At 42.8% G+C, this 25,963-nt stretch overlaps 1 protein-coding gene across 1 annotated transcript; it reads right to left on the bottom strand.

The window, feature by feature from the left end:
• Window positions 1-975: 975 nt before the first annotated feature.
• On the bottom strand, window positions 976-24,007 carry LOC134080176 (beta/gamma crystallin domain-containing protein 3). Its single transcript, XM_062536463.1, has 22 exons — window positions 23,757-24,007; window positions 23,016-23,121; window positions 20,645-21,108; window positions 13,548-15,996; window positions 13,396-13,440; window positions 11,796-11,914; window positions 8,469-8,631; window positions 8,169-8,284; window positions 7,910-8,024; window positions 7,764-7,799; window positions 7,529-7,641; window positions 6,931-7,057; window positions 6,134-6,276; window positions 5,835-5,961; window positions 5,663-5,692; window positions 5,463-5,572; window positions 5,169-5,295; window positions 4,597-4,724; window positions 4,335-4,458; window positions 3,785-3,943; window positions 3,319-3,478; window positions 976-3,019 (listed from the first exon to the last, which is right to left on the bottom strand). Exons 1-22 carry the CDS (start codon window positions 23,840-23,842, stop codon window positions 2,931-2,933), a joined length of 5,136 nt encoding a protein of 1,711 aa, XP_062392447.1. The 5' UTR covers window positions 23,843-24,007; the 3' UTR covers window positions 976-2,930.
• Between the last annotated feature and the right edge of the window lie 1,956 nt (window positions 24,008-25,963).

Here is a 25,963-nt window from a genome sequence, read left to right as displayed (position 1 = left end):
TTCACACATGTAATTGTGTGTCTTACAGGAATAAACGTGCAAATAGTGTTTGTGTGTGTGTGTGGCATTCACTGTATTGCATAGCACCAATTGTACTGCATTTATTAACAAGCAAAATAGTTTATTCTACTACGAATGGATCCTGATGCAAAGCCTAAAACCAGCATACAGTACACATACAGTCACTATATGAATTAAATATTCAAACTCTCCTCTTGAAGTTGAGCATTGTTTTGTTGGGTTTTTTTTAATACAAATAAATAAAAACAAACGTACAAGAGGGTGACATCTAAAGTCAAACCAAAAGTAGTTAGGCCCATGTCAAGGCTCAACTTGTCCATGTTATGGATGAGTTGAGATATTTGATAAAACGGTTACAAGGTGGTAACAAAATAGGGCAACTAACACATGACTATGGCACCCCTATCTGTTTTTATTTTGTAATCACGTAATGACTGCTGTTATTCTGCATCTAAAATATGAAATATAATGTCAGTTATTCATAACAGTCCAGTACTGAATCACCAAATATTTGACTTCATGTAAACATGGGAAGGTGAGACAAACCAATGGTTCAACTAGCCCTCTTAGCCTACCTTTTTTTTTTTTTGGGGGGGGGGGGGGGGGACAATCTTAGACTAGCAATTCACAGCTGCATTTTTGCTAAAGCCTATAATAAACATCACATAATACATGACTTTTGATGATTATATGATTAATTGTCTTATTGCAGTTGATATGCAAAATATCTGGAGAAAGCTACTTCATCCACATCATTCTTCCTTACTGAACAATTTTCTTCATATCATCAGAAATACAGTTTTTAGATTTCCAATCTTTTCTTTTAAACACACTGGTTCATCTTACTTAGCTCTCCGCTATCAAATGCTTCCAAAACATATCTGAATAGTCACATGCTGCACATAAAGTTACACTTCTTGGAGATGGTTTTGACCGTTTTTTTTATTTTTGAATTTTAGCACACAAAAAGTATAGCCACAGAGGTGCCTTCAAAGAAACTAGGCAGCATGTTGCAGTTCCTCTCAGCGTCATCTATTCCAAATGATACAATGTATAAAATATAAGATACACTAACTGGCAGTTAAATTCCTTTATTGTAGCAGCAACCAATAACTGACAGTTTTCAGTAATGTTAATTCCTTCACGACTCCAGAAACACCCAACATCAGTCAGCCATTGTATTCAGTTGTTTTCTACAATTTTACATTATCACAGTGACAACCATTAGTCACACAATGCATTAAAGGTGTAGTTTTTGGTCTGAAAGCTGTACCCAGGTGAACCAGAGAACAGATACCGCCTGAAGTATCAGCCCAATAAAATGCATGAACTCTTAGATGGCTAGTTGGTTTCAAGTCTTCCAGGCTCACAAGTCAACATGTCCAGTTTCCACTAGATTCTACGTTAATCTGTCATGAGGCCTGCCAGGTCACTGCTATTGGTCGGGTTTCCCAAAATTGTTAAGAAGCTCTTAAGTGCTGAGAACTTCTTAGGAGCGTTGTAAGAATGTTCTAAGAACGCTTCTAAGAAGTTCTTAGGACTTAAGAGCTTCTTAATGATTTTGGGAAACCGGGCCATTGTCTGTTGCATCTCCTGAAAAAAAATCATTTTGTACATAACATGTCTAGACTAAACATGGCACTGTATTTCAGCCATTTTTGTTTGACAAACATGTAGTTCTTTGCCCCCTGAAATAACTTACACTAAGAAAGGCTTTAACATTTCACATGTATGCTTTTAAAAAATTATCAGTGACCATTTTGATTGGAAAAAATATAGGGAAAAACCTTTAAAGAGAATCCATATTAAGTGTAAGTAATAAATATTGCAGCTGTATGCATGTTATAACGCCACATATTGACAGTTATGGTTATATAACATGAAAGGTGATGGACATATGAAATAATGGCCACTGCACACTCTTAAATCAGATTTTGTCATGAAAAACAACAAATAACAAATCTTTGCGACCAGAAATTCCAAACACCCGTTATGAATAAATGGTGCCGAGATAGAAGAATGTATGAAATTACTAGGCCGTTGGTTGATCAAATTTAATCAAGTGCATGGTCAGAGCTCCCTTTAACATTATTACATACTGCACCAATAAATTCAAACAATTGGCAACATGCAATATGACTGAGGACTGGCTGATGAATATTCACCCGAGACTGGATGTCAAATGTACTTAAGAAGAAGACTGGCTTAAGATTAATGACCAGTGTAATCAAAGTGTAAATAAAACAAATGAAACTCCACTCAAATGATGGACAAGCAGACTCACAACATATGTGAACAATTAGTGTAAAGTACACCTGAGGGGTATTCTTGAAATATATCCTTTTTAGTGGCAACTAAAAAAACCCTTACATTAGCTTAATAAAGTGTGTAATACGAATATGATGTTCAGGAAGAACACTGTGGACCAGTAATGTTTGACACAACCTGGTTTCCTACACCAAGGTAAGGGTGGATTTCCAGATTTTCAGCAAAATTGTATGTCTGGCACAAATCTCCAACAAATACAGACTTTACAAACAGGTGCATAGACAGAAGTAAGTCTATTGGCACTTTATTGGTTACAGTAATAGATACGAACTGTGATTGAATTTACTTTTTTATACACAAATTTAACATTATAATATTAATGTACATCTTTAATTCCAGTGAGATGACCTTTTCCTGAAAAACATACACACTTGAGGTTTAGTCTGGGCTAATGGCAGGGATTTTTTTAACCCTCTGTTTTGTCTGAGGATCTTCCATGACATCAAGGAATAAACAAACATTAACATCCCTAGTTTCACAGAGGGAAGGGTAAACCCGCATTTAAAAGGCCGCTTTTAAAGCGAAACTTATGGATGTGCAAATGTGCTTCAATAATAAAAGACAATAACAACAAAACAAATCTACACCAACTCAATGTCCCAGAACTGTGTAGACTGATCAGCTGAAAACTGATTGACAATGAAGTGGTCCCTGTCGATGCCGTTCCCACCTAAGAGACAATAAAAAACATGCTTGTTTTTCTCCTAAATTAGACATGGCATTTCAATATTGCCTTTGAAAACATAACAACAATTACAACAAAGTTATAATTACCCCGTAATTTCCCGACTATTTGCCGCGACTTATACATTGATTTTGCTAAATTTCTTCAGCTATGAGGTTAATACAGGGGGGCAGTTAATATGGTGTTAATATGATTCTTTTAACTTGTGTAAAACACTGCCCTGCGGCTTATACGCAATGCGGCTTATATGCGGGAAATTACTGTAATGCTCTGTGACACCTCACCTCTAATGTCCAGTACAAGGCTGTGGTTCAGATACGAGGAAATTGTTCCGTTTTCGTTGAGGCTCCACCTCTGGTGAGTGCGCCCATGCTCAGGCCACAGAGCTACCCGGGCCCCTACGTGTGCCTTTCCACCAATCACAGACATGCACACCTTCCCCACCTGAAGGACAAACAAACAGAGCACTCAAGTCGCTTACTGTTTAGAAACAGTAGATGTTCAAACGAGCTATTTTTAAGCCATGCCTGTATTCATGCTATCCTGTTTAGAATTTCAAAAATGTCCTATAGATAGAAAGGATATTTTTAGCTGTGTTTTTGCATACTCTATTCTCACTCTGTCAAAACAGAGGCATGATGAATTGTAACTGGTCTTATAAGAGACAAATACACCTCTACTTGATTCTCACGCACACTGGCTTTCAAGGATTTACAATTCATTGCTGGAGAAAGGCGTTCTAACACTGACCTTGCATTTGAGGAGTCCATCAGTAAAAATCCACTGCTGAGAGTCCAATGACTTCGGCGCTTTTAGGGACACTTTGGCTGGGGCGTCATCATCCTTTGTGGGTTCTGCAGTCAGCACTGAGCCCAGAACCCGGTTCCGCAACTGAATGTAAGCTTTTGGCTGTGAAACATACACATGGAATAGGTCAAATATATTCCCTTCACAATGTATTAAGCTAAAAATAAAAAGCCCACCAAATAGCTGTAGTATAAATATTACAGTTAAGATGTGTAATTTCATTTATTTGATCAAATGAGCTGTGATTCAGCAACAATAAGTTTTACATCTCTTTCTTTGTAACTGTCCTTCTTGCTAATCAGGGAATATTTGAAGTTGAAGAATATTTGATCCAATTCAACAAAAGAAGAAACATGCTAGTGATATGTTGGTGGGATCTGCCACCATTAGAAAGTAAGCGGGACTATTTTTGCTACCACCTAGTATTGGTTTATCTAATCAGCATTTGTGTGTGATCTCCACCAATTATACTGTGAACCATGAACAGTCTTACCTGTCCAAAAGGCTGAAGAGAGCCAATGGTGTCCCAGTTACTGTGTTCGCCCCACCTGGAGTATTCACCAGTCTTAAGAAGCATCTGACGGCCTTTAAAATTACTATATTCATACACCACCCATCTATGACACATACATAAAACATCTCATTAGAAACGATATTCCCCTGCTTCTGTTTGGACAATACACATAAAGAATTTCCATTGATATGAGAACAGTCCTTCTATTGTTGTGGCTATCGGGAATAGCAAAAGGACTTACAGTCCACTATTGACCCGGAGAGACTGAGTGAAAAAGCCTTCCATGTCATCCATAGTCATAACTGCTTCCGTCTCCAAGCCTTCAAAGGAATCCAGGGAGAACAGACTAATGGATGGGTCTGAAAAACACTTAGAAAATACATATAGGTCTTAGTTACAATCAATTGCTGTGTTTATTTTTAATGTGTGTGTGTGTGTATGAGTGTGTGCGCACGTTGGTAGGGTCAGTCGGAGTGTGTGTGTGTGTGTGTGTGTGTGCGTGCACGCGTTGGTAGGGTCAGTAGGAGTGAGAGTGTGTGTGTGTTGGTAGGGTCAGTGGGAGTGTGTGTGCGTTGGTGGGGTCAGTAGGAGTGTGTGTGTGTGTTTGTTTGTTTGTGTGTGTGTGTGTGTGTGTGTGTGTGTGTGTGTGTGTGTGTGTGTGTGTGTTGATAGGGTCAGTAGGAGTGAGTGTTTGTATGTGTGTGTGTGTATGTGTGTTACACACATTCAATGTGTGATGCATTAGTTAAGGAATTGTGGACAACAATGTGCCTAGACGAAAGCTTGAATCACTGAGGGCTACTGTATACCTACATATGGAACTGGCTGGAGCGACTTGATGGCTGATCCGTCATTGCCACACGAGGCCAGGTCGGGGAAAAGCCCCTCCGTCAGGATGAATTGCTTTCCAGAGCAGCCCTCTTCATCAAAAAGCACCCAACTGCACAAAATACATTGAGAGGGTCAAAACAGCCTACATGAAGGTTACCCATCATCACACAGATCTGTGTGAGCAGCAGAGGGCCATGTCAGTGGCTGGATCATTTGTTGCTGCCAGGCCAGGGGTCATAGAGTAAAAGCCTTTTTCCAGTGTCAGCAGAGGCTCACCTTCCATGGATCACTCTGAATGACATGGGATGGAGAGAGCTGCAGTCAGCTGCTTCGGACTCGTACTCGCGACGCTCCCCGCCGAAGTCAGGCTCACTGTACGCCCGGATCTTCAAGGAGGAAGAAGCCGGTTAGATCTCATTCACTCAACAATCTCAGCTTCATATTTTTCTGAAATGTTGATTCATAATGTTACATACCAAATGCTTTGGTTTTCTGTTCCCACAAGACTGCAGATAGAAAAAAAAATGTTTATCTGTGGTTGTGCATCGTTTTCACATTTTTTTTAACTCCATTCACCCAAATCAAACAGATGCACCACAGTACACAATAGACCAGATTCAGAGCCATGCCGCCACCACAGAAACTCACCAAACGAACTGGCCTGATCGACATGACTTCCCCACTGCGGTCGCCCCAGTCGAGAGGACCAGAATGATGGCCCTTTTCCAGAACGTACTGGTCTCCAGAGAAAAACTTCCCACTGTATGCCACCCACCTAAGGCACACAGGACAGCATTTCTAAATACCAACTCACACTGACTTGCACCCCCCTCCTCCCCAGGAGATGCTTGCTCCTTTTGCGGTACACCTCATTGATGAACTCCCTCTTCATGATAAACAGCAGAACTTAGCCTCAAAAACAACATCCTTCAACATGTCACACTTACACTCCACTCTTGACACAAATGGAAGCGAGCTCAAGGTTAGGGCCACTCTTCTCCATATCTGGAACATCTAGGTCAACTATGTCCATATGAGCAGTCTCAGGAGAGTGAGCATTCCTCAATGAGATGGCTGGTTCAATACAATCCTGACAAAAGCAATAAAGGAGAAAGGGGAAAAAAGAATTTACAGTGCACTAACAGTATAATATGGCTTCTAAAAATAGAGCATTCACAAGACATCAGGAATTACTTTCATTATGAGTTTGTAAGCCTTTGCATCAATAAACTATTAAACTTTAATGTTAACAGCGTTAGGTAGAAAACTTTCATGCAACTTCATCTAGACTTAGGGGCACTTAAGGCGGCCTCCAAATACAAAAGTGCGACATGTCTATGACCAGTATATAAAAAAGCATAACCCAGCCAAGAAGCAGGTCATAGAGTAGTGCAGCTTATGAGTAATCCCATTAAGGATAAACAGTTGGGCAAGGAGCTGTGCTCCAGCTTGGTGTGGTTTGATAGCAGGGGTGACCGTAGCAGATGATAAACCAATAGCCCAATTAGCCTAAAAGTAGATCTTAATGCTAAGAAAAGCAAAATTTGACCTACTTTGAGATAAAGCAAATTCTTGATATGTCAGACTACATATACATAATGTCATCTACTGCTCTGGAATTTTAAATGTGTATCTTTTTGTGATATTTGACACTGGACCGCAGGTACTTTCAAGGAGAGACAGTGAGATTTAATCAGTTTATTAGATGAGAGGTGTGTGCGTGTGTGCGTGTGTGTGCACTCACTGCCAGTAGAAAGCGGAAAGAGAGGAAAGTACGATCCGACTCGCCAAGCTGTCGACAGTCAGTATATTCACCCTCCTCCAACAAACACTGCTGGCCTCTGTAGTGTTCTCTGGAGTATCCCACCCATCTATCAAACAGCACAGGACAAAAGGAAAACAAACACTCTCAAAATGCTACTCATTCAGAAACCCAAGAGAGTACAATAAGAGCTTGATAAAGATTAAGGGATGGCCAAAAAGAGAAAGACTTAATGGCCACTACCTTTTTTATTGTTTTGTGTTCCAAACCAGACACATGCACCTTCAACTTGAGTCTATTTTTGATTGCACATTCTTTAGAGGAGAAACGGAAACATGGCACCTTATTTGAAGTATTTACCAGCTTAGGGAAATCCAGTGAACTGATTTTTGGCTCCACACCCAGTGAGATGTGTGGCGAGGTGAAACATGATAGCAAACAAAAGCCCAGAGTGCAGCGCCGTGACTATGTCTTTCTGTTTGCTGCCGGTTTAAGGCCGGTCACAGCATGTGTTGACTGTGATCCTTAGGCTGAGGGATCACTGGTGGCGGCACGGCACGTGGGTGGCAGCATGACTTACATTCCGCTGATGACCCGCAGAGAGGAGACCCTCTGCAGCCCCTCCACCCTGGACGTGTTGGTGCCGAGCTCTCGGTGCTGGCCTTGGAAATGGGGGAACTCGTAAAGCACCATCTGCGGGATTTAAGAATCAAGTAGTGTCATTCAACACGTCGCAACACACGACCTAATCGTTAGGCCTACTACCTGCACACTCAGCAGAAAACAAGACATTGTTGAGCACTGCCACCTCTCACCTTGGGATCCAGCGGTCTTGAGACTTTGGGTCCTCCCTGTCAAAGAATCAGAGAAGAAACAAAGAGTGTGAGAAGAAATACGTATAAACGGCACTGTGGTTTAAATGGCTATACGAGCAGGTAAACACAGCAAGTCGATCATTTACCCTTGTGAGGGGACGCAGGGACCTGACCAGTGACACAGATCCATGTGTTGTTTTTCCTCCAATTTCCAAAACAGCAAAATGACCACTGAACCCATTCTGTTCATATGCCAGCCAGCTTCATTTAGAATCAAAACAAAATACAGAACATGTAAGAAGTAATTCTGTGATCATAAAACAACATATAACCAATATGGAGCTTCTGGTCTCCAGTCTTCCTATTCTGTCCTCAAGACTTCAATAACAATGGGACCGTTCTTACCATCCAGACTTGACTGTGAGATTAGATAACTGGACAGCCTCCAAATTATCAGTCCGAGAATGAAAGACAACTGTGGATTCACCTTCATGACAGTGGATTTCTGGAATACTATCATCCTAAAAAGCACAATGATATTCCATAACCAAGCTGGAAAATGACCATTACAGAAATGAGGGCAGATACTGTAAATCTAAGATAGCAACAGACATCCACATAAAAACAGAACAGCTGAATAAGCAGAAATTTGAGGGGGACAAAGAGCCACAACAAACTCAATAATATGGACAAAAGAAAACATACCTTAACTACTCTTCTAATAGATCCGATGGAGACTGGGTCGGGAGACTTCACTTTGTTTGTACTTTGTTCCTGCACCTCCCCCTCTCCTCCGATCAGCACCTTCTCCCCTTCCTCCAGGACCATGCAGGTCCCCTTGAACCCCGGCTCCACGTACAGCAGCCAGCTGCGACACACACAGAGAGTTTGTCCTTCCATGTACAATTTCATACACGTACATTACCGAGAGAATTACTGTCTTCAGAGGGATCTGCACAACACACAGTGAAGCCATGGAAACACCGCTCCTCCCACAAATAGCTTCTCAGCAGGCATTTGAAAAACACTCAACTCGGTCTTCACCACAACGGGATACAAAGATACATAGAGACAGACAGACAGACAGACAGACACACACACACACACACACACACACACACACACACACACACACACACACACACACACACAAATCTTTTATGTGCTGTTTTGTGCAGCACCCCCTCTCTCTCCATTACAAGGAGATGGACAATTTTAGCCTGAAACACTGACAATATGGTAGCTGGAACACCCAGGGCTAGTCAAAACTGCATCTGCACTTGACATGTCTGACTAGACACACACAAACATTGCTGGTAGTGTGTTTGACAGGAACCTACAATAACGAGATTGTCTCCAGGTTAATCATTATCTTTTTCCACTCAAGTCAATTACGACTGAAAACCTTGATAGAAATTCCCTGAAACGGCTTGTTTTCACCTCTTGGGACTGACCGGGAAGAACTATTCACACAAAATCTTCATGGGGTGAAAGGTGGGGAAATTGACTCTTGCGCAACATACAGAAAATGGTCACCAACAAAGGCAATCAAAAATAACCTTTCTGCCTCTTAAAGTCATATCTGTAAGGGGGCCAGAAAGCAACTACTGCTGACTAAAGAAATGGTTGAGGTCAGTAGCCACAGCTGCACACTACTGTAGCAATACTCGAGAGAGTATTACAAGAGAGATGTTAAAACTCCCATTCCCAGCGTTGTTTGCTGTTCCTACTGTTGTGCTTCCTGGTATGTTAGGCTCGTGTAAATAATGCAGCAAAGGCAACGACCCAAGGGGAACTGCCTCTCAATACAAATGGAAGGTGGGCATCCATTAAAAATGAGACCTTGCGTAAGCTTTCAACTACACCAAGCTAAGTGTAGCAGACTTTACAAGAGCCAAGCAACACAGCATGTATTACTGGCTCAACAGAATGACGATTATGATTCACTATCAATTAATTATCAACTCAGCCACTCTGTACTTGCCTGGTTGCTATCTGCAATGTACCTATAAAGCTATGCATACCTCCCAAAGAAAACTGGTTTTACAAGCCAGACATCTGACATCACAGGAAGATGCATGGATCCATCAAACTATACAGCATGTCAGACAAACCATTAACCCAGAGGAATACCTCAAGGCTACAAAAAAACGTAACCATACTCCAGCAAGCCCAGAGGTGGGGTTTCTCCATTTATGTTAACAAAATGTGGTGAAGAGACACTACTTAGAGTATCTCATGATTAAGTGTAGACCCTTTTATCTGCCCAGAGAGTTATCATCAACTGTAGTAACAGCAGCCTATATAACACTGGATGCTAATGCTAAGTTTGCCATGAAAAAACTGCATTCTGCTATCAGTAAACAACAAACTGGGCATTCCGAGGCAGCCTACATTGTCGCAGGTGACTTCGACTACTAGAATTTAAAGACTGCCCTCACTGCCTAAATTCGATCAAAATGGAGAAAAGAGGAGAAAAGATTTAAGACCAAGTCTACACGAATATGGCTGATCCAGACAAAGCCGCTCCCCTCCCCCATCTTGAACACTCAGATCACCTCTCATTGTTTCTGCTGCCCAAGTACTCAGCGCTCGTCAACTATGTGAAACCAACAGTAGAGAAAGTCAAAGTGTGGCCAGAGGGAGCCGACTCGTCACTTCAGCAGCGCTTTGAGAACACCGACTGGAGAGTGTTCGCATCTCAGGCCACCCATGACTCCCACACAGACACTGATTTATATGCCTCCTCTGCTCTGGACTGCATCAACTCCGACATCAACAGTGTCACACTACCCTCCAACGGATTTCCCCTCATCAGAAGTCATGGATGAACAGTGAGGTCAGACTTCCTGCTGAAGGCATATGAGACATTGCATTCAGATCAGGTGATGCTCAAGCTGCTCATCCAGGGCTAATATGAAAAGGGGCATCAAGAAGGCCAAGCACGACCCACCACGCACCAGCTAAGGATTGAGGATCACGTCAACTCTGACCCGAGACAGACACATGTGGCAAGGCATCCAGGTCATCACACTACTACAAATCTACTCTCAAGGCCTGTGCTGTGCTGTGCAGTGGACTGAGTTCTGGACTGACACATTTAATCTGTCACAAGCCCATGCAGCTGTCCCCACGTGCTCAAAACCACCTCCACTGTGCCGGTGCCAAAACACTCCACCGCAACAAGCCTTGCACTCACTCCCATCATCATGAAGTGCTTCGAGAGGCTGGTCCTGGCCCAACTCAAGACCTGCTGCTTACCACCCTCACTGGACCTCACAGAGGATGCCATCTCTACGGCACTTCACTCTGCCCTGTCCCACCTTGACCATAGCAACACCTTAGTGAGAATGCTGTTCATTGACATCGGTTCAGTGAACTGGGCATCGATATCTCCCTCTGTAACCGAATTCTGGACTTCCTAACCAACAGACCTCAGTCTGTTAGGTTAGATAACCACACATGCTCAACCTTCACCCTGAACCCCTGCGCACTACAGGGATGTGTTTTCAGCCCTCTCCTTTACTCCGTCTTCACCTACGACTGCACACCTGTACATGGCTCTAACACATTGTCATGGTTGCAGGCGACAGTACCGTGATTGGTCTCATTGTCGTAGTACTCTGCACAATGACAAAGTTGAATCTAATCTAAAAAGTGAAAAGATTAAGTAGTAAAATCCTTTACACACATAAAACTCTTTAAACTGCATTACATGGACTTGCCATACTGCATTTACAAACACTGCACTTCTACCCCCTTCTCTCTCAATCTATTTATTCAATTATTTTAAATCCTTATCTTCATCCCTATCAAAAGTAGCCTATGCACACAAAAGTTGAGCAGCTAAATGCTATTTCACTACATATTTTACAAAAGTAAGTATAAAGCATCACATCTATTCAAAATAAACCTTATAAAATAAAGGTGATAGTGAAAAAAAACAAGTATCAACAATTTGAACAAAAATGATTGGCAGTTTTTTGTTTTTTAAATATATATAATTAATGATTGACAGGCGAGATTTCATACCATCCTGTCAGCGCTTGCAAGGAGAGTCCAGTCTTGAAAGCCATGTCCCCAGTGTCCACCACATCGTCAAATATAATTCGCTTCTCTCCAGAGAATGTCACACCATCATAGACATGCATCTAAAAAGCAGGAAGTAAAAAGCAAAATGCACAACAGTTTATACATTTTGTTTGTAGCAATAATGGACCAGCATGGACCAAAAATAAACTTCACCATTTCACCATAAATCCCATACTCTTTTAATCAAAATAAACCTCTCCTCCGCCATTCATTGTCAGTTGACTGTTAGCCCACCTCAAAGGCTGTACACTAATTTGCCAAAACAATCTGCAAGGTGGTCATCGCTATGCCTACAGTATAGGCTATACACAAGTTCTTCTGATGCTGTGAGTGCCTTAATAGAGGATATTTTCCAACAGCATATGAGCATCTTTCCACCTGGCTGCTGGGATGATATGTAGGCAGTCTCAGAGATGGATTAGGAGGAGGGATAAGTGCATTAATCAGACCAATGCTTCTATGTCTCTCTGGTGGACAAGACAAAGGTATTGGGTTACAGTCTACCTACAAAGCAGATATTGTGCACAACCAGAGAGTAAAGAGAGTAAAGGCTGCATAGATCATCTGACTGCTAAAGAGACGCGCCAAAGAACAACACTAACAGCATGGGGTTCAAGCTCTGTGCTAATACGACTGATTTAGAACCAGAGGCCAGTTCGACAGGATTCCATGTCCTATGGCCTATGATCACGTGACCTGTAGTATGCACTGTGAGTGAGTACACTTATTTTGATCAAAATGTATAAACTGTGTGACAATTCAAATCTAATATGATCTAATAATCTAATTCATCAAGTTAGACAAGAAATGACATTTGCTTGAAATCGACCAAATAACAACAAAAAAACATTCTGCCAATGCTCAACAATTCATTAAAAAGAGATCTATCAAAATGTAATACTTGATATGAGAACACTGAGTTAGCATGAAATAATCTTACAATAATCCTACATCAGAACAACCTCACTCCCTATTTTTCAAAGAAAAGAAATGCCAGCTGGGGTTTGACAGCATGTGGTAGTGAGCCTGCGCTGCCAGACATAACCTTAGTGTTAAAAGAAGGGAGGGGACGTTAATTCTCACACTAGCCACTGAACTGCCCTGGCCTGCCATTAAGGAAAAGCCCTCACCTTTAATTAAGAAAGGCCTTTGCTTTAATCCAACACGTACCGTAGGCTACACTTATCTACTGCTACTTTTGCAATGTTGTAGAATAAGTCTGCTTTTCGCTATATGTGTGGATTTTTCTGTTTTTAAAGCTGCGTCTTTCCTTTTCTTTTGCTATTCCTTTTACACTACGTTTCGCCAGGCTCTGCAACTCTATTTCACTTTCCTACTCTAAATGTATTTACATGTTACAGGAAAGACCAGCGTTCCAATGCAAATGAAGCAGCTCTGTTACAGTTTTATTTTAAGACACATTCATTGTGACCAGCATGGAGTTCTCAATAAATTTGGTTATCATTTCACCATGTTCAAGTTTCACTGACAAGAGGATACACAGAACTACAGTAAAACATAAACACAAAAAAGATCTTACCACAGAGGGTCTTGGCATGATCCTTTTAAGGCTTAACTGTTCCCCCTATGATGACAGAAACAACACCAACAATAAATCCCCAACACTCAATCATTTAAACTTCACAAGCAGCAAACCTTGACCAATGTTTTATGACCAGTAAATGTCCTTACCTTGACTAATGGTTTTGACAGTTTTCCATCAGTAATACTAACCACTGGAGGGATCGATGGTGGCTTGGACTTCAGACACTCATAGTATGGGCTGCTAGCAATCCGTTTAGGTTTCGACAGAAGAGTCACCCAGTCTTTCTCCTCAGGTGCCTCCTGTGGTTCTACACTGACCGTTTCCTCCACATCGCCGAGCGTCTCAGCCTCGTCCTTTAGCGTAAGATCCTGATCGGTGGGCGGGTTCTCCTCAGCTGCGTCGCCCACTTGGTCAGAAAGGCCGCCCCAGCGAGAGCAGCGGAAGGCCTCCATGGAGTCCGCCCACGTGTCGGGGTCACCGTCGGCGAAGCCGCTGGACTGAAGGCGCTCGCTCACGGACTGCAGGAGGGACAGTATGGAGCAGGTCTGCTGGTCAGAACTCTTGAGCTCCTCCTCGGTGGCCGGCGGCACCTGGAGGCTCTCCTCTTCCTCAACTATCGGGGAGAGGGAGAAAGGATAGCTTTTCCCTCTCCGCGGAGTGGGTTTCTCCATGGATCCAGTGTCATTAACAAATATGGCATCCATTTCCTCCTCCTCCTCCTCCTGCTCCTGTTCCTCGCCGCGGGCCATGGGAAAGCCTGAACCGAGGACAGGTGGAGGTCCCGAGACCAACAAACTGATTGAGCTGGCTAATAGAGCAAAATCCACATTTTTGTCCTGAGCATGTAATCCATCCTGTGCCGTGAACGTCGCACAACTCTCTTCACCATCTGAAACCGTGGCTACGACAGAGTGTTCAGAATCCTGGCACTGGTCTTCAGACACGACACACTGGGGTGCCACCACCGTATTCCTCTCTGGCCTTGACTGAGTATTGCTGAAACTAGTGGGCTCCTCTGTTGCCTTGTCTTTAGAGTCATGGCTTGCTAACGAGTGCTGTGCAATTGGCAAGGGCTTTGGTCTCACAACGTCCTGACTCTGAACCTTCTCCCCCGGCTCACACACTGAACTAAAAGATTCTGGATCCATGTTTGCTACCTCTGTGCACTCAGTTAAAGTTTTTAATTCAAAGTCTTCAAGCTTAGCGTTTTCTGCACCAATGGATCCACTCTGAAAAGTGCAATGTGAAACAGGTTGAAATTGTACTGATTGCTCTGAATTTTGACAGGACTTTGGTCTGATTTCTTTATCAACATCTCCCACTTCAGGTTCACTCACAACGCAAGAGTTAGAGTACAAGTCATCCCCCTCAAATGTCAGAGTTCTAACCTCTTCTGGCTGAGGTTCGAATGCTACACAACCTTCAGTCTCACCGTCATCCATTTTAAATGTTGTGTCTCTTATTACATCAGTACTGTCATGGTCATACTTTTCACAGTCTGTGTTTTCAGATTCACTGTCCCCTGTTAACTTTTCTTCGGAAGAGTCTGCAATTCCAGGCATCGCCATAGAAAGAGACTCCACATGAAGGCCGCTGATTGGAAGCGCCAGAGGACTTCCTTCAAAGCTCTGACCAGGGCTACACCGGATATCTGTGTCTGACCCGGCGATGGACTCATAGCCTGATGAAAAGGTTGACCTGCTACCGTCCCCCTGCGCTCTAGAGATGACTTGGTCATCTACGTGAGTGGTCATGGCATGCTTATCCTCTAGTTCTTGTGTAGCATCTTTAAAATCATAATCCTCTTTCTGGTATCCGTGTCTAGCTCCTGCGTAAGTAAAGGGTTCACGCTCAACATGGGCTTCGTGAGGAATGGCGTTCTCTTGTTCTGATGTCTCCATGCTCTGCAGTGCAGTCAGTGCATTCTTCAGTATGATATCCACCATGGCTTTGGATTCACACTCTATGCTATCCTCATCCTGAGGCAGCTGTGGCTTCGCTACACTTTCACCTGTACCACCGACAGGCAGATCAGGTAACTGTACGTCCAGGCTCTTGCTTGCGTACGAGGAACAATCGTTCACCTCGCAGTTCCTGATGCCAGGTGCCGACACACAAAGCGATGGGGACTCTTGGCAACCCTGATCCCCAGGAAGAGTGTCCTCCGCCTTGTGTGTGCCGGCAGCACCATGGGCATCAGCTGGCTGGACACAAGTAGCCTGTGAAGATGGCTCTGAACGAGCCTCCTGCGAGGGCAAGACCTCAGATCGCTCTGAGGCCACGCCAGGGAGTTCCGCTGCGGCTTCGCCGTGCTGCTGGAGGTCACCCGTGAGTGGACCAGGGCTTCCTCCTACGCCCCCGCTGGACGCGCCTCGACAGGGATGGCCCTCGTCACCCTCCGAGATGGGAGAGTAGATCTGCACGGGTTGCCTCCTCCGCGTCTTCCGAGCTTCCTTCTGGCCTCGGTAGGTCGTGTGCGTGATGACGGCCGGACCGTCGAAGACCTGCTGCTGACCCTCCTCTGCGCTTCCTGTCGAAGTCCCGTGGTCTCCAGCCGGGCTCCGCGCCGGCCCGTGGTCTTCAGACACAGACGGTCTTTATGAAAGAGAGAGAAAAAGAGATGAGCATGTTTAGACAGAAATGCGCACAAGCGCACTCAGTTATGCTTTTAAGAGAACATCTCCATGTACTGTATGCTGAGGACGTGATGTGTAATAACAGCCACTCAAACAGCAGTGCAAGAGCATCAAATATTCATTTACATCTGCGAGTGTATCTGTCCAAAGGCAAAGCCACTAAGCTACTGAGCAAAGCACACTGCCTATCCAAGAACCTTCTGACTATGCCTAGCCCAAGGTCTAAAGGAGAGGAGAAGAGAATTGTTTAATGCTGCTTGCCAAAGTTGAACAATGTGAAGAAAATAGGAATAAAATGTGAAAAACATAGAGGCCTAGTATGTCCAATGGAATAAACATAGTCCTTGGAATTGGCCCATAAGGCTATGACCTTACATTAATAAAGTGTGCTAATTACAGCATTACAACATATCTTGTTTGGTCATTATCCTTGTGACACAATCAATGATTAGCTCTCATCCTAATTGATAGGTTAAAGGTGTGCAGGCTTTTCCCGGTCCTTACTGTGGAGGACTGCTGACTAAAATGTATATAGCCTACCCAATGTTAATGGCTTAAAAGTAGCAGGAAACTGTTTCAGGAGACCACATACCTCTTTTGCAGCACTTTCTGTCGTGCATTAAACAGTACATCTCAGCCTTACTGTCTGCTTTGAGTGCACAATATCTTCTTGAAAGAGCAAATTATGGATCTAAAGCGCACTCAATCTTTGCTTTCACTCTCAGCTTTCCACTCAACTTAAGACACCATTTCAAGTGAGAAATAAATAACTAAATCAATTCTAATAATGCAGCATATCCCCGTGAAATCAGTTTAAGAGAGAGAAAAATAACAAATTGAGTGCCCTGCAAGAGTTCTGAGCATTTATTATACAACAGCCAGGATGGCTGAGGAAGGGAGGCTTCCTTACACCCAACCAGAACCACTCCCTATGATGTACAATTAGCCTCCGGCATAGACTTCCTACAGAGATACAGACAAAAACCACTAAGGAAATGGGGGGAAACAATTGACTGTCCAAATAATCTTCTGGTTAGAGAAAGATTATTTCAAGGCAATAGAGGATCATTGTTACTGGGAAAATAACACTCTTCAGAAATATAATTTGAAATACATTTAGTTTGCTATATTGACACAACCTATTCACACTTTTTTTGTTTCATAAATTTCAATGGCTGGAACTCAACTGTAGCCTTCAGTGACTGGACTGTTTGCATATGGAGGAGAAAACAAAAAGGGTGTGTCTACCCTCAAACATGAGCTGTCTGTAACGCAACTGGCCCATGTTTCTTTCTATTGTTCTGAATGTGGAGGTGTCACCGCAAAATAACAGTACTGACATGCTCAAGATACATGTATTTCCTTCATCTTTCTACGCTTCTCTGCGTGGCAAGAACAACCTTCCTGAAAGACCAGTTTTGACACGGTAAACAGCTATCACAAAATCAGCCTCTGAAAGGGTGAGTTCACATACATACAATAGAATAAATCCAGAAGCATTTCTGTGGCATCAATGCGGTATAAAGAAGAGCTACAGCAAGAAGGTGATTCTTACGTCCAGCCTTCTAAGGATGTTACCACAGCAGTGTTCTTAATATACTCCTAAACTTCATAACCAATATGTCTTCAATCTATGTGATTTTCCAAAGCAAAAACAGTCAGTAATTTCAGAGATTGGAGCTTGATATGTTTACATTTATTAATTTAGCAAGCACTGTGTTGGCCAGTTGCCTTGCTCAAAGGCACAATGGTGGAATCCGGGAATTGAACCCACAACTTTCAAGCCACTGCACGCTAGCCCAGCTCCTATTTACCAGTCGTCAAATGAAATGGGACAATATTCCTATTAGTCTTGCCCTATGACTCCTGGTGCACGCGAATGTGACATCCTCTTGCACAGAGCCACTTTCAAGATTTCCAACATACTGCTCATACCTTTCAGACAGACACACAGCATTGTTCATTATGATGGATGGTCAAGAATGCTGGTCTCTCAAACTCACCCTCACCTATGCTCTGGGTCTGTGGCGTCACTCAATACTAAACTCTCCATCTACACTCATCCCAAAAGCCCTCCTTCTGGTCACCTCCACATGTAGTGATTAAGCACAACCGCCATCTAGACGAGATTTTTGCTCTCCAGTGATTAATCACTGCTGGCCAAGCCGTTCCTTGGTAAAAGCCTATTTTACCCGCGGTTATAATGCCATCTCTTCCTCTCTGCCTCTTGAGAATCTCCCACCTTCAGTAACTCAACACTACAACACTGTAGCAGTTCACCATTGGGTAGCAAACATGTCACTATAATTCTAGATCTGAGTAAGTATTCTATTCATTTAGCTGAACTACAACAATATGTCAGTATTATACTGAAATGTCCCACATATTAGCTGCATTGTGTACAAACTGCATGACAATGTTTTATGCGAATTAAAAAGACAATTACCCACAGTGCCCAAATAGCCCAATGACTCAGAATCAGATGCCGCTTTAATCAGAGAAAAAAAAGGAAGAAGAAAAAAATGCATTCCCATGTATAGCCCGCCTGTTTGGTAACCTCTTATATGAAATGATAAAAAGTATCCGCACCAGTACAGCTCCCAGTGAAATGTATTGACAAGCAACGTTTCGAGCCAATAGCTCTTCCTCAGGCTAGCTATTGGCTCGAAACATTGCTTGTCAATACATTTCACTGGGAGCTACAGTATACTGGTGTGCGGATACTTATCATCTTTTTGTATGGCTTACGGCTCTTTAAGATCCTGCACCCGGGCTAAATTAACTAAGGATGTGCATGGGTATTCAACTTTTATTAACCTCTTAGATGAAGAAATGTACCAAAATCATATAAATCTAGGTTAATAGGTGGGAAAATAAGGTAATGGATCGTATTGGTTTCAGGATTATTTCAGCGATACTGCACTGGTTGCAACCACTGTATATACACTCTATGGTTGCAACAGGCTAGTTCCTCCAGCAAATTATTAATAAATTATCTCTGAATATAAAGGACAGATAATTTCTAGACAGCCCATTACAACTTTATTGTGGCCTTGGGAAGGTATTTCTTATGTGTCTGTTCCCCCCCAAATGACTTGAGCACAATACTCATTTTCTTTGCTTCCCACACTTGGTCTCAGATGAGGTCATCGTGTCTCTCTCAAAATGTCAGTGTTTCCTTTTCTTCACACCACTAGAATAGGGGGAAGTGCCTGTTCACAATCTGCACCGCAGATTCCTATTATGTGCTTTTGCTGATAATATAAGATTCAGAACCAGCAGGAGGGCACAGGATTGAGTCTATCAAGTGAGGTTACAGGGTCCAGACTCAGCCTTCTGAATCTAGGCCACCAACTACATGCTAACATGAGCTCCCGAACAGAGGAACTTTGGGTTTAACCTCCAGGGAGTGTCACCTTCACATACAACGAGCAAGAAAGACAAAAGGTTGAGTGCCATCACCCAAAAAAGCTGCTGTGTGCTGTGACATGGCACATTTTGAGATGTACTTCAGCTCAATCACTTCCGCTGACATGGACACCGTTGGGAGCAAACACAAAGTCTGGGCAAGCAGGCGAAAGAGACGCAAGGGGAAGGGACAGAGAAAACAATGACACAGACAGAGCACAGGTGAGTGATGATACTCTAACTATAACTCTAGGACATGCTCCTTTAGATTTGTGATTAGGAACTTGACTACTAATACTACTGATTACTATATCTCGGAAATTTTCTGTTCAATTTCATTACCGTATCAATTCATATGGCAAACAGTGACAACTTATCGGTCGATACTGTGCATAAAACTGATAAGTGATAAGGGTAGCAGCCCTCTATCTTGTATGGAGAAATGAAAACACAACTGCTCACAAAACAGGAAAAGGGGTGCAACATCACAGCAGTGTTAAGGCTGTAACTGGGTGTGCCTGACTGGATGTCAAAACTACTTTAGGCCTCATATGAGGCTAGCACACCAGTCTGCATTATCCAACATTATCCAAGCTACTTAGTGTACAGTATATGCCTCTCCTTATCCCCCAAGGTAGAGCCAGAAGCAAAGAAGTGTCCTAGTTTTATTTAATAGCCCTGCCAGTTCCATGGCAATATAAAAAGACAGCAGTTTGAAGTCTCAAGAAATCATAAGAGATGTCTCATAACAACACGCTGTATGCCAAGGCTCTTTCAGTCATGAAGTCACATGTCATGGAATTTCATGCCAGGACATTGCCTCCCTGAAGCATTGCAATGCCAGCCAATATAAACTCCCACATGCAAAATCTGTGAGAACTCCTGATAACTGAAACACATTCATGATACCAAATAGCCTGCAAGCACTCCTCCCTCACTAATACTAGTTCATGCAAGTTCAATTGAGTTTCCTTTGAAGTTGATCCCAAAATGCTGCAAATACAACAGTCACATTTCGGGGGAATTTATATTTCAAGCCAGTTACATAATCTGAATAAATCTTTTGGAAACCAGTCCACCAGGAACCTCACAAACAGTGTTTGAAAGCCTAATGTGAAGGAGAAACCATAGTCACAATTCCATTTTCCCTTGTAAATGAGGGAAACCGACTGACAGCAAAAGGGAGTGGGGTAACTTACAAACTCTCTGGTGTCCGGCCCACTGGTCCAGATGGTGCCTCGGTGACCGTCTCCTCTGCCATACAAGCAGTGCGATCCTGCTCGGTAGGTGCTTTGTCCATCTCCTGACACTGGGGGCCCACGACGTCCACCCCAGGCAGCCCACCGGTCGTCTCACTGATCTGCTGGGTCCTGGCTGCTTCGCATGTCACTCCTCCAGGCCCCGAGAGCACAGCTGTATCTTGCTCGAGCTGTGGCGCTCTCGCCTCTGCCTTGGAGAAGAAGTGGAACAAACTCCCAAGTCTTCTGAGAAAGGAATCTGAGGGGGGCACGGGTGAGCTGGGCCCCGGGGATTTGGTAAGGCCAAGAGGAGGCTGCCTGTCAGGGAGTTCCGACAATGAGCCTGCCTCATTGTCCAGCACATTTGCCTGGGTGTCCCGATTCTGACGATCTGTTCCTTCTTCTCCCTCACAGCCCTGGAATGCCTACATTTGGAGGGGGAGAAAAAACGAGTGAATGGCAGAGTTAGGAGGTAGACAGAGGAATAGAGGGCACCTGGTTTCGTTCCCGAGCACCGTCGGCCACACGAGCAGAGGCACCACCAGAGAAAAGTGAGCCGTGTGAAGCGGCTACACTCGATCTTTCCCCACTAGCTTGCCTTTTACAGTGCCGGCAGCCTCTAATCCTAAAGTGCCTGTGAAGCAGACGGTTCCCCTCCCCCTTCTTTCCCCTCCCCCCAATCCCGCCCACAATAACGTTAACTCTTTCAGTGCCAAAACAGAGAGCAAATGATCTTTACAGTATCAACCGAATGCATTCTTGCACTTTTTGATTATGAGATTCTGCATCATTGAATACATCAGAAATTATTATAATGGGACCTAAACTAAGACACATTACACGCAGTGTGCAACATTATGTATTTTAACACAGGCTGTCAACAAAATGTAGTAGGTAAAGGTGCTGCCACTAAATTTGTCACAATACTAAATAACACATTAAGATATTATGTCACTCTTCCACAGTAGTGGATTAAACCTGTAAGCATTCTATGGTCCCAAAGCGCTTTTGGAATGAATGTGCTACTGTTCATTGCGTGGTTGAGATTATCAGATATACAAAGATCAGATGATAACAAAACTGTCCTTATTTCACACAGGAAGAGAGATTCGTGGATGTCTGATATACTCTCTTATGCTTTGTAAATGATTCCAGATAGCACGTACATGAGCCAGATGTAAAATCAGTGGATTTTTCACCTCTCCACTGAAACAGATAGACCTCAGAGCCGAGTCAGGCACTATGGTGTGCAGCTGTGCCATGATACAATGACTATAGTGGCTGCACAACACAATGGCACCGTGTGATATCTCTTCACTCCCTAAACTCTGTGGTAGGAAATTCATCAGGATGTTGAAGAGGGAGAAACAAGCTCTGAATGTATGTGTTGTAATGAGTTGTGATGATTGCATTTGCTGGTTCCTTGGCTCTGTGACAAACATAACAAATTATAAGGAAAACAAGCATTGGTTTGGCGTGAAGATGACCTACTTTACTTTCCAGCAATAGCAGGGAACAAGACCACTGATTCAAGGAACCAAAATATTATGTTCCTCCTCGATGGAAATATATCTGATAGCAAATGGCCAGTACATATTCACACCAAAGTTGAACAATGCAGACAACAAAGACTCCAAATAAAATGCAGATAGTGATATTTTTTTCCATCAAACTAAAATGGTAAAGAATAAAAATGGAAGTTGGACTATTGATCTTTTTAGCATGCCAATTAAAATGCATAAGATACAAACATAAATTACCCATACTGACTGGTGTATATGCTACAACTTCTTGCAGGATGACAAGGTTTAATTACTGTACTACAGAGCAAATAGTTCAACTAAATATTCTATGCTGTACAACATATATAGTTAAACTAAATATTCTATGCTGTACAACATATGTAGCTGAGACAGAAAGACATCTTATCTGTTCTTATAACTCCAACTGGAGACCATTTGGGATCAAATGGGTAATTCTTAAAAAGTATGTATGATGCCCTCTTAAAGATATCATAGTGAGGACATCTTCTTGTACACTTTCTTATAGACATAAGTATAACGGTAGTTAGCTGGGTAAAACACAATCCCCAAAGCTTTAAGAGACTAGATCGACACCAACACCTACTTTGCCCACTTGCTAAGAGAGTGTGTTCAAGTCCAGTGTTTTATGCCATACATCGATTAAGTATACAACGCTTCATTCTTTGTTCTTTATACAGGGATTTACAGAATTCAAATATTCAAGCACGCATTCAAGGAGAATTCAGCACAGCAGTAGGCCTAATATGTCATATAACCCTAACTGGCATTGGATATGGTGGAAAACATACCTTTGACATGTCCAGGTCATTGTCCACAAATGGATCACCATCGTCTCTCCTCTCAGGTGCAAACTTAGTCTCATCTTCCAGGCTGCTTTGAGGATGGCAGGTAAATCTAGAGTGTAAAAACAGTGAGTGTCATTGTCAGTGTCATTTTCAGCTGCTCAAGAAATTTCTGCAGGGTGTGGAGAATGGATGAATGAACCTTGAAGTGACAATAGTCAGACATGGGTCCCACCCTTTGCATGTAACTGATAGCCTGTGCTTAGACTCAAAATGCCAGAACTACTTTTGACTAATAAGTATAGGTCTATTTGAAAATAGTTAGGAAAAACAGCTGCCTAATAAAATAAAAATAAAAATCATGTTTCCTGCTTCCATTGGGCATTTTTAATGAGTCACCGCTAAGTCTGAAGGAATCATCATCAGTTATGAGAGGGTGGGTCATTCCAAAATTAACTTTCCCGCAGTTCGGCAGACTCCACCTCTGAATATTTGACAATGTTTAACATCTGAAACAACGTATGGACCACATTGTTATCGATGTGGTCGGGCTAATGGCAGGCAAAAACACTGATTCTGATCTGAAACAAGATAACTGGTTACATTTTAGCATGGCACCAGTCTGCGTCACCACAGATAAACAATGAAAACTTTATCGAACATTCGCATCTATAAAACAGTTCGAATGTAAGGACCACGAAGGTCGTTTACTATCAATGAGATGCACGCAGAGTAACAATAACTTACGTGGTATCACTCTCTCTTGTCGTTTTGTCAGAATCATATCTAAAGATTCTTGCGATGCCGTCTTGCCATGAATTTTGCCTTTTCATTCTCGACGTTGAACAATTGAGACAGAAGATGGATTTCGAACGATGATGCTATTTTACAACAACATGTGGCCTGTTGTTGGTTTTGATTGAACATGGAAACTCTGCATGCTTCGCCTAGAGTTTAGGATTCCCAAAGCCCAAGGCAACATAAACTCTTTCGACCGATAGACAGAACGCAATGAAGTACGGTTAGACTAAACGGAAGTGGGCTACCGTAGAAGTCAGTGTGGACAGACTGCCCTCTCTGAAAGATTTGGGAACTGTTGGCTCATTGGGTCCACAGCAAGAAAAGTGCCCTCAGCTAGAGCGCAATGAGGACTGAAGACTTTATCTATACAAAACCAGAATGGTAAAATTATACAGCCTGGGTATTGTAGGCTACTTGAAAGGACAGGCTGCCTAACTTTCACTTTAACATAGGCCATTCATTTTGATCATTATTAGCCTATATGTAGGCCTATCATCATCGTTGTACTATGTACTGAATGAGTGGATGTCCAAAATTCAGCCATGACAAGACTTAAACCACATGAACAAGTTTTCAATGGGAATGCATTTGACATTTTTCCTTATCTGAATTTTGGTCTTTGTTGAAGTAGTTAATCTATCTAATTAGTGTTGATATTGATGCATATTGATGTGCATATTGGTGACATGATTATTCTTTCTCCTGTATTTACTTTCTAACTCCTATATATGATGTTGCATAGCCTGTTATATTGTTTCTGGTTTATGAGTTGGTTGTGGTAGGCTACTATGTGCTTCTATGCTTGCAGTATGCAAAAAGAAATGAGCCCACTATCACATCTGAGTGAAGATGGCTGAAACCAGTCATAGTATGTAATATCATAGCATTGCATAGACTAATAGAGGTTAGCAATGCAACTCTGTTTTCTGTTTTGGAAACAGCTCCCTCTGCTGTTTATTATTTGAACATCATCCAGATGGAAAAAAAAGTGAATTGAAACCTCTTGCCCCAGTTGTTCCAAGTAGTGGTGGAGAGACACTAGCGGACTCAGAGGGTGGCAACCGCCTTCCCCTGGTGTCCCCATGCTTCAGTGCAAAGAATGATAAAGAATGTGTCTTAATGAGTGCCCTTCTACTGTTGTAATCATGATGCACCCTGTAAGGTGCCCTTTAAAATGGGCTCAATGGTGTTTTGAGCCCCCAAAGTCGTCTCCCAGGCAGCGCTGCCACTGTTGACTTAAAGGCACTTAAATCCTACCCCTAAATCCTACCCCTACCCTTAACCCATGCCAAACCCTAGCGCCTTCCAGGCAGCGCCGCCTTGAAGATAACGTTGGGGGCTCAAAACACCAAGAAACTTAAAATGTAATTAATACCTGGTGCTGCCTACTTAATACCTGGTGCTGCCTATGTGTGCCCTTCCGTTCGAAAAGGGTGCCATTATGGAGTGCCTTTTATGCTGCCGCTATATGATGGTTCCAAAGGGTGTCATTTCCAGTTCCAGTTCAATGCAGTGGTAATGCATCCCTGTATATAATTGTACTACACGTGAGAAAGCATTAAAGAAGTGACAACGTAAGTGCTTTTCTAGTGGATAAAAAATTATGCAGTGAAATAAAGGGCGTCCCTACCTGCATCAATTTAGGGAAGTCTCCTAATGGAAGGCCCTGCAATGGAATAAATGTGATAAGTATCCTTGCAATGGGATAAACTTGAGGTTCCCTACATGTGCCTTTCTGATGGAAGACAAAAAAAGTATAGTGCCTGCTTATTGCCCCATATTATTGTGACCTGAGTGTGGTGGCCCTCCCTCTCTTGTTTAGGTTAAGTAGGTGCATGCACATCCCACCTCACTGGGGCCAGGTGCAGGACACTATAATGTAACAGTGATAAAGGAAAGTGGATGTCCGCACAGTGGATGTCCGCAGTGGATCATTGATGCCCGAAGAAGACCCTGGTGGGTCGAAACGTTGTATGTGGTTTTAAGTAAACCTTGTCGGTTTTGGAGTCTCAGTGTGCGGACATCCACTTTCCTTTTTCCTCCCGCTCTTGTTACCTTGGCCTGACCGAGGTTGTGTAACACCTTGCAATGGAAAGGAACAAATCCCAGTAAAAATTAGATGTACCCTACAGTTGTCCTTACCATGTGCCCTC

The sequence above is a fragment of the Sardina pilchardus genome, chromosome 5 (genome assembly GCF_963854185.1).
Source record: "Sardina pilchardus chromosome 5, fSarPil1.1, whole genome shotgun sequence".
NCBI classification, from domain to species: Eukaryota; Metazoa; Chordata; class Actinopteri; order Clupeiformes; family Clupeidae; genus Sardina; species Sardina pilchardus.
This window is presented reverse-complemented; position numbering and strand designations above follow the sequence as displayed.